General features: G+C 67.0%; 2 protein-coding genes across 3 annotated transcripts; both read left to right on the forward strand.

Annotated features, from left to right (window-relative positions):
- On the forward strand, window positions 1–3,484 carry LSM2 (LSM2 homolog, U6 small nuclear RNA and mRNA degradation associated). Its single transcript, XM_065563127.1, is given in 6 exon segments — window positions 1–165; window positions 1,038–1,105; window positions 1,475–1,505; window positions 1,944–2,003; window positions 2,368–2,389; window positions 2,392–3,484. Coding segments are annotated over 6 exon segments (285 nt in total). The 5' UTR covers window positions 1–162; the 3' UTR covers window positions 2,493–3,484.
- Window positions 3,485–5,134: 1,650 nt separating this feature from the next.
- LOC112061174 (uncharacterized) lies at window positions 5,135–10,537 on the forward strand. 2 transcript variants are annotated; one of them, XM_024113910.3, is made up of 7 exons: window positions 5,135–5,260; window positions 5,933–6,122; window positions 6,470–6,622; window positions 6,849–7,166; window positions 7,450–7,544; window positions 7,737–7,938; window positions 8,675–10,537. In XM_024113910.3, exons 2-7 carry the CDS (start codon window positions 5,945–5,947, stop codon window positions 8,806–8,808), a joined length of 1,080 nt encoding a protein of 359 aa, XP_023969678.2. In that variant the 5' UTR covers window positions 5,135–5,260; window positions 5,933–5,944; the 3' UTR covers window positions 8,809–10,537. The 2 variants fall into 2 exon arrangements, with proteins under 2 accessions (XP_023969678.2, XP_042703431.2); XM_042847497.2 differs by having other exon boundaries at window positions 7,863–7,938.
- Window positions 10,538–11,054: the final 517 nt, after the last annotated feature.

An 11,054-nucleotide genomic window follows, 5' to 3' on the forward strand; every position in this document is an offset into this window, starting at 1 on the left:
CCGCGTTCGGTCCTAAGCCCTGGGTCACGTGGCGAGGGAGCACCCCCCCCCCCCATCCGCCGGAGATCCGCGCCGGAACGAAGTTCCCCAGTGCGCCTGCGCGGTTTGGGGCCGATCGCTGCTGCCGGGCTTAGGCTGCCCCACGCGCCTCGCGCCGCCGGGATGGTGAGTGCGTGACGTCACTGTCCCCGGGGAACCCCCGCCGGGGAGGGGGGAGAGGGGCATGGTGGGGAATGGGGCAGCCGGGGGCTGTACGGGGGCGGGAGGGGGACATGCGGGGGCAAAGGGGAGGGGCACGGTGGGGAAATGGGGGAGATGTGCGGGGGGGGCTATGCGGGGATCTGGGGGGCGGGAGGGGGGGCATGCGGGGGCAGAGGGGAGGGGCACGGTGGGGAATGGGGGAATGTGCGGGGGGGGGCTATGCGGGGATCTGGGGGGCGGGAGGGGGACATGCAGGAGGAGGAGGAGGAGGGGAGGGGGGAATGCGGGGGCAGAGGGGTGGGAAGGGGGGAGCTGGGGGATGTGCGGGGAGCCAGGGGATATGTGGGTGTGGAGGGAGCATGTGGGGGGTGGAGGGGAGGGGGGCATGCAGGGGGGAGGGGGGAGGAGAAGGAGGGGCCTTGGGGGGGTGGCAAGGGGCACCCAGCGGGTGAGCCGGCCTGAGAGCCGCTGGCTGGGGGGGAGGGCACTGGGGGGCCCCCCGGCTCGCGTGCCAGTGAGTCCCTGGGGAGAGGCCCCAGCCCCGCCTGCAGGGAGATGCCCCCTCGCTCGGCGTGGAGGGACCCTGGGGTGCTGACGTGCGCCACCCCCCACTCCCGGGCCTGATGGCTGGCCCCAGGGCTTGGGGGGGGCACTGGCCTGGTGGGGGGGTGAACGCTGAGTGGGAGGGGGATGGGGTCCAGGGGGTGGCTCGGGGGCTGTAGGGAGGTGATGGTGAGGTGCCCCAGACCAAGGGGGCGGTCGGGGGGGTGGGGAGCTGTGATGTCTCTGTCTCTCCATGGGGGTCTCTCATCGCCCTCCCCCCCATTTCTCGCCAGCTTTTCTATTCGTTCTTCAAATCCCTGGTGGGGAAGGACGTGGTGGTGGAGTTAAAAAATGATCTGAGGTGAGTCCTGGTGCACACGGGGATCCCCCATTGCCTGTTAGGCCCACTCCCCTCCCAGAGCTGGGGAGAGAACCCAGGAGTCCTGGCTCCCAGGCCCCCTCCTCTAACCCCACTAGCCCCCCCCCCGGAGCCAGGGGAGAGAACCCAGGAGTCCTGGCTCCCAGGTCTCCCTGCTCTAACCACTAGCCCCCCCCCCCCGAGCCAGGGAGAGAACCCAGGAGTCCTGGCTCACAGGCCTCCTGCTCTAACCCACTAGACCCCCCCCCTCCCCCAGAGCTGGGGTAGAACCCAGGAGTCCTGGCTCCCAGCCCCCCCCCCCCCCCCCCCGCTGTAACCCCTGTGGTAACACTGCCCCCTCTCTGTTGGCAGTATCTGTGGAACCCTCCATTCTGTGGACCAGGTAAGAAATTTGCAGGTTATTTCAGAGCATGTCCCCCTCCTCAGTGCACCTGGCCAAGGAGATTCCCCCGCCCTGGGGCCGGATTGGAGCCAGTGCCCCCTGCGCCCTCCATCCCACCCCCCAAACCAGCCCGTCCCCTCTCCTGGGGCCGGGTCGGATCTGTTGCCCCCCTGCGCCCCCCCCATCCAACCCCTCTGAACCAGCCCGGTCGGATCTGTTGCCCCCTACTGGGGCAAGGCCCCCTGTGGACTCCTCTCTTCCCCAAGCCAGCCAGTCCCTGTCCTGGGGCCAGATGGGAGCCGACGCCCGTACAGGGGACAGGCCCAGTGCCCCAATCCCTCCCCACCCCCCGCTTTCCCAGCAGAGCGAAGCAGAAGGGAGCCCCTTGCCCCTCTCCGTCTGGGTGTTAACCGTCCGCGTGTCTGTCTGTCCTGCCAGTACTTGAACATCAAGCTAACCGACATCAGCGTGACGGATCCGGAGAAGTACCCCCACATGGTAAGGGGTAGAGGGGGGCCCTGCTGGCGGGGGGTGTGGGGAGCGCGGGGGGCAGCGGGGGGGGGGTCAGACGTGCTGATGGCATTTCTCACAGGGTGGGTCTGGTGTCTGTGTCTCTGTCCCAGCAGGGGGTAGGGCCACAGACACGGGGCGGGGGCTGATCCTCCCAACAGCAGGGGGGCAGACAGTACCCTCCCCCCCCCCCGCTATCAGGGGGTGGGGACACACGTGGGGGTGGGCTCTGACACACCCACCGCTGCCATCAGGGGGCGGGGACACACGTGGGGGGCGGGGCTCTGACACCCCCGCCCCTGCCAGCAGGGGACGCCCGCGCTCCCCCTCACCCCCCGCTCTCTCTCCCCAGCTGTCGGTGAAGAACTGCTTTATCCGGGCTCCGTGGTGCGCTACGTGCAGCTGCCGGCGGACGAGGTGGACACGCAGCTGCTGCAGGACGCCGCGCGCAAGGAGGCGCTGCAGCAGAAGCAGTGACCCCCCCCCCATGTCCCCCCTCCCTCCCTGCTGCAGGGGGTGCAGGGCGGAGACCGGACCTGCCCGCTGCTTCCCCGCCGGCTGTGAAATCCCCCCTGCTCAGCAGCTCCTACCACTACACATGGGGAAGCTGCTGCTCCCGGACGCCTGGGTCTGTGGCTGCTCCCCCTCCTGGCTGGGAGCAGGAGCTGAGCCCGCCGTCCGGGAGCCCGGACGCCTGGGTCCACTCGGCTCCCTCCACGCTCCGGGAGTAGGAGCTGAGCCCCTATCCAGGAGCCCGGACGCCTGGGTTCTTCCTTTTCACCCTGCCCTCCCAGGCCCCGGAGGCCTGAGTTTCTCTCTGCAAGCCCAGGCTTCCGGACTCCTGGGTTCGTCTCCGCTTGTGCTCGGGAGGGAACAGGAAGAGCAGAGGGGAACCCAGGCATCCGGGGCCCTGCATGGGGGCTCAGCTTCTACTCAAGAGAATTGGGTGGGGGCTGTGCCCTTTCTAGGACCCGGACACCTGGGTTCACCTCCCTGCCCCCCAATATCCCCAGATCTAGGACACCTGGGTTCTGTGTGCTCCCCTGAGCTGGAGCTGCTTATCTCTTGAGATGAATATCGGGGTGGTTCCTAGATTTGTCGTGTTCCCCCCTTGGGGAAAACATTTTTTGGGGGGGGTCCCTTTAGTTCCAGTCTGAATCTCCCCAGCCCCCTTTTTCACCTCCATGGCCAGTTAAGCCTCATTTTTATTTTTAATCTCTTGATTTCTCCCTGCTCTTTAAGGGTGGTGTTTAGTCCCCCCACATCTTTGGGGGGCAGGGACTGAGCTTCTGGGGTGCCGTTAACCCCAGCTGGCGAAGTCCTGGAAAAGTTGTAGGGCGTTTGAATTTCCTGGGGGGGGCGGGATTGGGTTTTTTTAGGGTTTGGGCCGAGGGGGATGAAGGTTTTTTGTATGTTTGATTCGTGGCTTGAAGACTCAGGCGGAATAAAATTTGGAGCCTGGTTACAAACTTTTGTTGTTGTTTATGGTAGGGTCTACAGTCTGCTCCAGCCCAGGGTCCTCTCTTGGCCCAGATGCCCAGGTTCATCTGCGTGCCCCACGCGCCCCCCGCTCATTATAGATGCCGAGCTGCTGTCTGGGCTCCTGGACACTTGGGTCCATTTTTGCTCCTCCCCCCCTGCCGTCAGAGCAGAAGCTGGGCTCCCCGGTAGGGCCCTGGATGCCTGGGTTGATCCATGTTCTACATGTGGGGAAACTGAGGCACGGAGAGATGAGACTTCCTCACTCTCACAAGCAATCTAGGCCAGAGCAGGGCTGAGAACCCAGGTGTCCGGGCCCTCAGCTATGACCCAGTCTGCTCCCTCAATGCTGGTGGGTTGAGCAGGGGGAGCGGGTGCCTGGTTGGTCCCTTTAGCGTGGGCCGTGTTCTCTTTTTCGCACACAATGCTGCCTGTCCCTTTAAATAATAGATAATGTTTTCACCTCTTTTTTATTGCATCATCAAACACTTACTATGACATCACCCTGGGGAAAGCACTGCCCCTTTCACGTTACATCATCGTCCAAGGGGATCCTCGCACTTTAAGTGTTACTCAGGCTCCGCCCCTTTCTCAGGACAACCTCATCTGTCACTAACTTTCTGCCCTTCCAAACATAGTAGGCTCCGCCCACTGAGCTTATTGCATCAGGCTCCACCCCTTTGCAACAGGTTCCCCCCTTTTCACATGCCTTGTCCTAAGGGAGCTTTCCCTTTAAGAAATATTACATCATCAGAGGACTCCATGTGCCTCCCTTTTAAAAAAGATGATGTCATCAGATAAGGCTCCACCCCTTCCACTAGACTGCATTCAGCAGGTTCCTCTAAGCTCCTCCCATTGGTGATGTCATCAAGCCCAGCCCTCTTTAAGAGTAGCTGTGACCTCACTGGCCAGGCTGTGAGCTGTGGCTTGATGATGTCATAGTGGCCCCTTAAGCCCTGCCCACTTTAAGAGTATTATGCAATCCCCTTCATGAGGTGAGGTCACTGTTGTGGGACCCGCCCCTTTAATGGTCTTAGGTTCTGCCCTGAGGTTGGGGATTGGCTGCTTCACCCCACAAGCGGCTGCTGGTTGGTTGGTGTGAGATGGGTGGGGACGCAGTGCCAGCCAATGGGAAGGCAGGGTGAGTCTGCAGTCATTCTTGTACAGAGAGAGCAGTGGGGTTTAGTGGGTGGGGCTGGGAGCCGGACTCCTGGGTTCTCTCCCAGCTCTGGGAGGAGAGTGCGGTCTAGTGGTTAGAGCTGGGGGGGCTGGGAGCCAGGACTCCTGGGTTCCCTCCCTGGCTCCTTCTTCCCTATTTAAGTGACCCCCTTTAGCCCCCCAGCCCAATCCCATAAGCACTCCCCGAATCCCCATCCCTGCCTGCAGCCTGGGCACCCAGGGGTTAACACCCCCCCCCCCCCCCCCGCCGCAAATGCTCTGCAAACATCCGGCAAACGCTTTGCACCAGCAGGGCTGATCCCTCCCTCTCTCCTCCCAAGAGCCCCCCAAGCAGCAGCCCCTAACTACCCCCCCCCACTCACCCAGAGGGATTACCCCCCCACACCTCCCTCCTACCCCATTCCCCATTTGCAAACTGTTTGCAGACCCCTGGCGGCCGATTGCAGCTGGTGCCACCGCTGGGTGGGGGAAGGGAGAGGAAAGGGGGGACCCCACCCCTTTCTGCCCCCCCCTTCCCAGCAGCCTTTGCAGCTGGCTGCAAGCAGAGGAGACAGGAGCAGCATTTGCAGGCAAAAGGAGAAACCCAGGTACCTTCCTGCTGCAGCAGGGGGGCGGCTGAGGGGGCCATGACAGGACCCTAAGGGGCCCTTGGCCTGTGGGGGACCCCACCCCAATATTTAGCATTAATGCAACAGGCCCCATAGCTGGAGTGCAGGGGGCAAGGAGTCGGAGTCGGTAGGGGGCGCTCTCCCCTGGCAGTCAGGGCTGGCTCCCGTGAGATGCTAGGGGGCGCTGTGCTGCAGGGAGCGGGGCTTCAGGGGTTCAGCAGGGGATGCTGGGCTTCAGGGAGTGGGGCAGGGGGCGCTGGGCTGTGGGGAGCAGGGCTGTATGGGGTGCTAGGGAAGAGGGAGTGGGGTGGGGGCTTGGCAAGGGGCACTGGGGTGGGGGGTTTTGCAGGGGGAGAGAGGGCACTGGGCAGGGGATGCTGGGGCAGAGGGTACCGGAGCAGGGGGTGTGGTGAACTCACCCCAACCCTCCCCATAGAGTGCCGGGGGGGACTCACCAGGGGTGCTGGAGCAGGGGGCCATGGGGTGGGGTGCTAGGCATGGGGCGCCGGGTGGGAGCCTGGGCACGGGGTGGGGTACCAGAGTAGGGGGCGCGGTGGGCTCACCCTATCTCTCCCCAAGGGGCACAGGGGTGGGGGGGCTGGGTAGGGGGCACCAGGCAGGGCACGGGGGGCTCACCCCGTCTCTCCCCAGGGGGCTCTCTCCATGTCGGCGCGCCTGGCCCTGGTGGACTGGCTGGACGAAGGCTTCTCCAGCATCATCGAGCTGGCGGCGGTGAGGGAGCCACGCCGGGACCCTGCCCGCTACCGGCCGGGCCAAGAGGTGGCGGCCCGGTGCCCCCTCTTCAAGGGGCTGAACCGCGCCCGCATCCTGGCCCTCAGCCGTGAGTGAGCGAGCGCCCCCCTGCTCCGACTACCCCCCCTTGTCCGAACACACCCCTGTCCGTCCGTCCCCCCCACACCTCTCCATCTGTCCCTCCCTCCATCCGTCCCCCTACACCTCTCCGTCCATCCCCCCTGTACCCCTTGTCCGTCCCCCCCACTTCTCCGTCCCTCCCTCCTGCCATCCATCCCCCCAAACTCCCTGTTCATCCCCCCCACACCTCTCTGTCTGTCCCTCCCTCCATCCGTCCCCCCAAACCCCTGTCCGTCCCCACAACACCTCTCCGTCCCTCCATCCCTCCCCCCATACCCTCCGTCCATCCCTCCATCCTCTCTTCTCTCTCCGCAGGGGACAGGCAGAAGTTGAAATGGATCCAAGTCCGGGCTGGGGGCTGTCCCGGGAGCAGCTGGGGGGGCAGGACGCTGCGGGGCCCCCCCTACCACCAAGTGGCGACATGGAGACGGGACAGAGTGCCCCCTGAGAGAAGGAAACACAGCACAGGTGGGTGCTGCTCCCCGTGCCGGACACCTCGGTCCCGTACCCCATCCCGGTCTCCAGCCCCCTAGGGGTGAGCACTGCGCTGCTGTCCTGGACGCCTGGGTCCCATTCCTCATCCTGGTCTCCAGCCCCCTAGGGTGAGCGCTGCACTGCCGTTCCGGATGCCTGGGTCCCATTCCCCTAGAGACCAAGAAGTCTCATTCAGTGACTGTTTCTTGTCTCATTCCAGGAGGCAACACCGATGACGTCACCACCTCCGTGCTCGACCCTGAAGGGACGCAGGTGTCCGAGGATGAGGGCCGGGCGACCCCCCAGAGCACCTCATCCTCGGAAACCTGGCATTCCTCCTCCCCCGACTGCCCCCACGTGGACAGCTCTGGCTGCGGGGTTCCCTGCTCCCCTGGCCCTGCGGAACCAGGCGTCCGGGCGGGGCCGACCGAGCCCTGCGCCAGGCCGGAGTGCGAGAGGATGCGACAGGAGCTGGAGGCGCTGAGGGACCGATACGCCAAGCTGGAGGCTCAGAACGCTGTGCTGTCCCAGAGACTCGGTGAGCCCGGACGCCTGGGTCCTCGGGGACGAGGGTGGGGTCTCGTGGGTCAGAGCAGGGGGGCGGGACTGGGAGCCTGGACATCTGGGTCCTCTGAGAGGAGAGTCAGGTCTGGTGGGTCAGAGCAGGGGGGTGGGGTTGGGAGCCCGGACGCCTGGGTCCTCTGGGAGGGGAGTGAGTGGGGTCTGGTGGGTCAGAGCAGGGGGCCAAGGTTGGGAACCCGGATGCCTGGGTTCTCAGGCGCGTGGGAGCAAGTGGTCACTCCTGTCTCCGTTCTCTGCAGGGGGCGATGTGGAGCTGCCCAGGGAGGTGGACAGCAGTTCCGTGCGGCCGGAGCCCGGGCTCTATCAGGACCCTGCACTACCTCAGAAACATGGGGTGAGCTGTGGGGCGGGGAGTGGGTCGGGGGATAGTGGGAGGCCTGGGGTCCCTCTTATAACAATGTCTCCTCCCCCTCCTCCTTCCATCCCCCTCCTGTCCCCTGCCTGCTCCCCCTACTGCCCCTCCTCTCTCCACGCCCCCTACTGCCCCCACCCCACTTTCCTCTGTGCCCCCCTCCCCGCCCCCCAGATGCAGGAGCTGGTGCCAGGAGGGGGCGTGTTCCTCTACCCCGCCCAGCTGGCCCTGGCCCGCTCCAGCGCCCGCAGCCAGACGGCCCTGGCCCGGCTCCTGCTCGACGTCTTCTTCTCCCGCCAGGAGCAGGCACGGAGCAACCTGTCCGGGGAGAACGGGCTACGCCGCCTCAGCCCCCCCGTCGTCAGCGCCATCGTGGGTGAGTCCGGGGGGGTCAGGCGATGGTATGGCCCTGGGGGGCGGGGACAGGCAATAGTATGGACTAGGAGGGGCAATGATGGTATGGCCTGGGAGGGCGGGGCCAGGCAGTAGTACGGACTGAGAGGGGCAATGATGGTATGGCCCGAGGGGGCGGGGACAGGTAGTAGTATGGACTGAGAGGGGCAATGATGGTATGGCCCGAGGGGGCGGGGACAGGTAGTAGTATGGACTGGGAGGGGCAATGATGGTACGGCCCGGGGTGGGGAGGCAGGAAGTACTGCGGACTGGGCAGGGTCCTGATGATATGGCCCAGGGATCAGGGTCAGGCAATGGTATGGCCCCAGTGGGTGGGGTCAGGCAGTAGTATGGCCTGGGGGGCCAATGATGGTATGGCCTAGGGCAGGATGATGGTATGGCCCAGCAGTGTGTTTCAGACAATTGTATGGCCTCCGTGGGGGAGGTCGCGGTGATGGTACGGCTCAGGTTGGGCTAGGCAGTGATACTGCCTGGAGGGTTAATGATGGCACAGCCCAGGGAGTGCAAGGCGATGGTACGGCCTGTGGGCGTTAATGGTGGTATGGCCTGGGTTGGGGGTGAGGTAATGGTGCAGCCCAGGAGGGCAAGGCAATAATTTGGCCCGGGGCAGGAGCAGTTATAATGGACTGGTCTATCGTAAAGGAATTCCGTGGGGGGGATCCTGCTGCCATTCACCCCTCTTTTCTCTCCCCCCGCAGCCTACGCCGTGGGTCAGTCCCAGTTCCAGCCCAGCAGTGCTGCCGTCATCAAGAACTCGCTGCGCAACAAGCTGGGCTGCCTGAGAGCCCCGTCCCGCCAGCAGGGGGCCACCAGGGGGCGCACTGCGGCCTGAGAGCCCCGTCCCGCCAGCAGGGGGCCACCAGGGGGCACCCCGCAGCCTCAGAGCCCCGTCCCGCCAGCAGGGGGCCAGCAGGGGGCGCCCCGCGGCCTGAGAGCCCCGTCCCGCCAGCAGGGGGCCACCAGGGGGCGCCCCGCGGCCTGAGAGCCCCGTCCCGCGGCCTGAGAGCCCCGTCCCGCCAGCAGGGGGCCACCAGGGGGCGTCCCGCGGCCTGAGAGCACCGTCCCGCCAGCAGGGGGCCACCAGGGGGCGTCCCGCGGCCTGAGAGCCCCGTCCCGCCAGCAGGGGGCCACCAGGGGGCGCCCCGTGGCCTGAGAGCCCCGTCCCGCCAGCAGGGGGCCACCAGGGGGCGCCCCGCGGCCTGAGAGCCCCGTCCCGCGGCCTGAGAGCCCCGTCCTGCCAGCAGGGGGCCACCAGGGGGCGCCCCGCGGCCTGAAAGCCCCGCCCCACGGCCTGAGAGCCCCGTCCCACCAGCAGGGGGCCACCAGGGGGCGCCCCGCAGCCTGAGAGCCCCGTCCCGCCAGCAGGGGGCCACCAGGGGGCGGCCTGAGAGCCCCGTCCCGCGGCCTGAGAGCCCTGTCCCGCCAGCAGGGGGCACCAGGGGGCGTCCCGCGGCCTGAGAGCCCCGTCCCGCCAGCAGGGGGCCACCAGGGGGCGCCCCGTGGCCTGAGAGCCCCGTCCCGCCAGCAGGGGGCCACCAGGGGGCGCCCCGTGGCCTGAGCGCCCCGTCCCGCGGCCTGAGAGCCCTGTCCCGCCACCAGGGGGCCACCAGGGGGCGTCCCGCGGCCTGAGAGCACCGTCCCGCCAGCAGGGGGCCACCAGGGGGCGTCCCGCGGCCTGAGAGCCCCGTCCCGCCAGCAGGGGGCCACCAGGGGGCGCCCCGTGGCCTGAGAGCCCCGTCCCGCCAGCAGGGGGCCACCAGGGGGCGCCCCGCGGCCTGAGAGCCCCGTCCCGCGGCCTGAGAGCCCCGTCCTGCCAGCAGGGGGCCACCAGGGGGCGCCCCGCGGCCTGAAAGCCCCGCCCCACGGCCTGAGAGCCCCGTCCCACCAGCAGGGGGCCACCAGGGGGCGCCCCGCAGCCTGAGAGCCCCGTCCCGCCAGCAGGGGGCCACCAGGGGGCGGCCTGAGAGCCCCGTCCCGCGGCCTGAGAGCCCTGTCCCGCCAGCAGGGGGCACCAGGGGGCGTCCCGCGGCCTGAGAGCCCCGTCCCGCCAGCAGGGGGCCACCAGGGGGCGCCCCGTGGCCTGAGAGCCCCGTCCCGCCAGCAGGGGGCCACCAGGGGGCGCCCCGTGGCCTGAGCGCCCCGTCCCGCGGCCTGAGAGCCCTGTCCCGCCACCAGGGGGCCACCAGGGGGCGTCCCGCGGCCTGAGAGCTCCGTCCCGCCAGCAGGGGGCCACCAGGGGGCGTCCCGCGGCCTGAGAGCTCCGTCCCGCCAGCAGGGGGCCACCAGGGGGCGCCCTGCAGACTGAGAGCCCATCCCACCAGCAGGGGGCGCCCCGCGGCCTGAGAGCCCCGTCCCGCCAGCAGGGGGCGCCCTGCAGCTGAGAGCCTGTCCCCGTGGCAAGGGGCCACCAGGGGAACCCCGTGGCCTGAGGGCCTGTCCCACCAGCAGGGGGCCATGCCACGGCCTGACACCTGGCATTCTCCCAGCAGGGGTGCCCCGGAGAGCTGTGAATGGGGCGTGATTCTGATCTCAATACAGAAGGTTTTTTGACACCTCTGAGTCCCTGGCTCTTTATCTGTGGGAGGGACTCAGGACTCCTGGGTCCTCTTCTGGCTCTGGGAGGGGAGTGGGGCCTAGTGGTTAGAGCAGGGGAGACCGGGGGGGGGGGGGCTGGGAGCCAGGACTCTTGGGTCTTGGCTCTGTGAAATTTCCCACTCCAAAGAGGACCCCGAGGAAATGATCTGAAAGCGCTGAGGTGACAGTTTACGCGGGGGGGGACGGGACTGAGCACCTAACTCCCCCCCACTCACACACCCACCCCTCCTGTTCTAGCCGGGGATGGGGCAGGACCCTGATCTCAGGAGTCCGGGCCAATCCCAGCCTGAATAATTCTCCCCGACTTCCAACGCCCTCTGAAGTTCAATAGAAATTCGCCTGCCCATGCTGGGCTGGATCTCCTGCCCCACCCCCCATTTCTCCTGCCCCACCCCTCTGGCACCCCCAATCCCTTCCCTATAGCGCCAATCACGATACACTGAGCTGCAGTGACTCACTCCCGCCACCAGGAGACGCTCCCCA

Source organism: Chrysemys picta, chromosome 12, assembly GCF_011386835.1.
Source record: "Chrysemys picta bellii isolate R12L10 chromosome 12, ASM1138683v2, whole genome shotgun sequence".
NCBI classification, from domain to species: domain Eukaryota; kingdom Metazoa; phylum Chordata; order Testudines; family Emydidae; genus Chrysemys; species Chrysemys picta.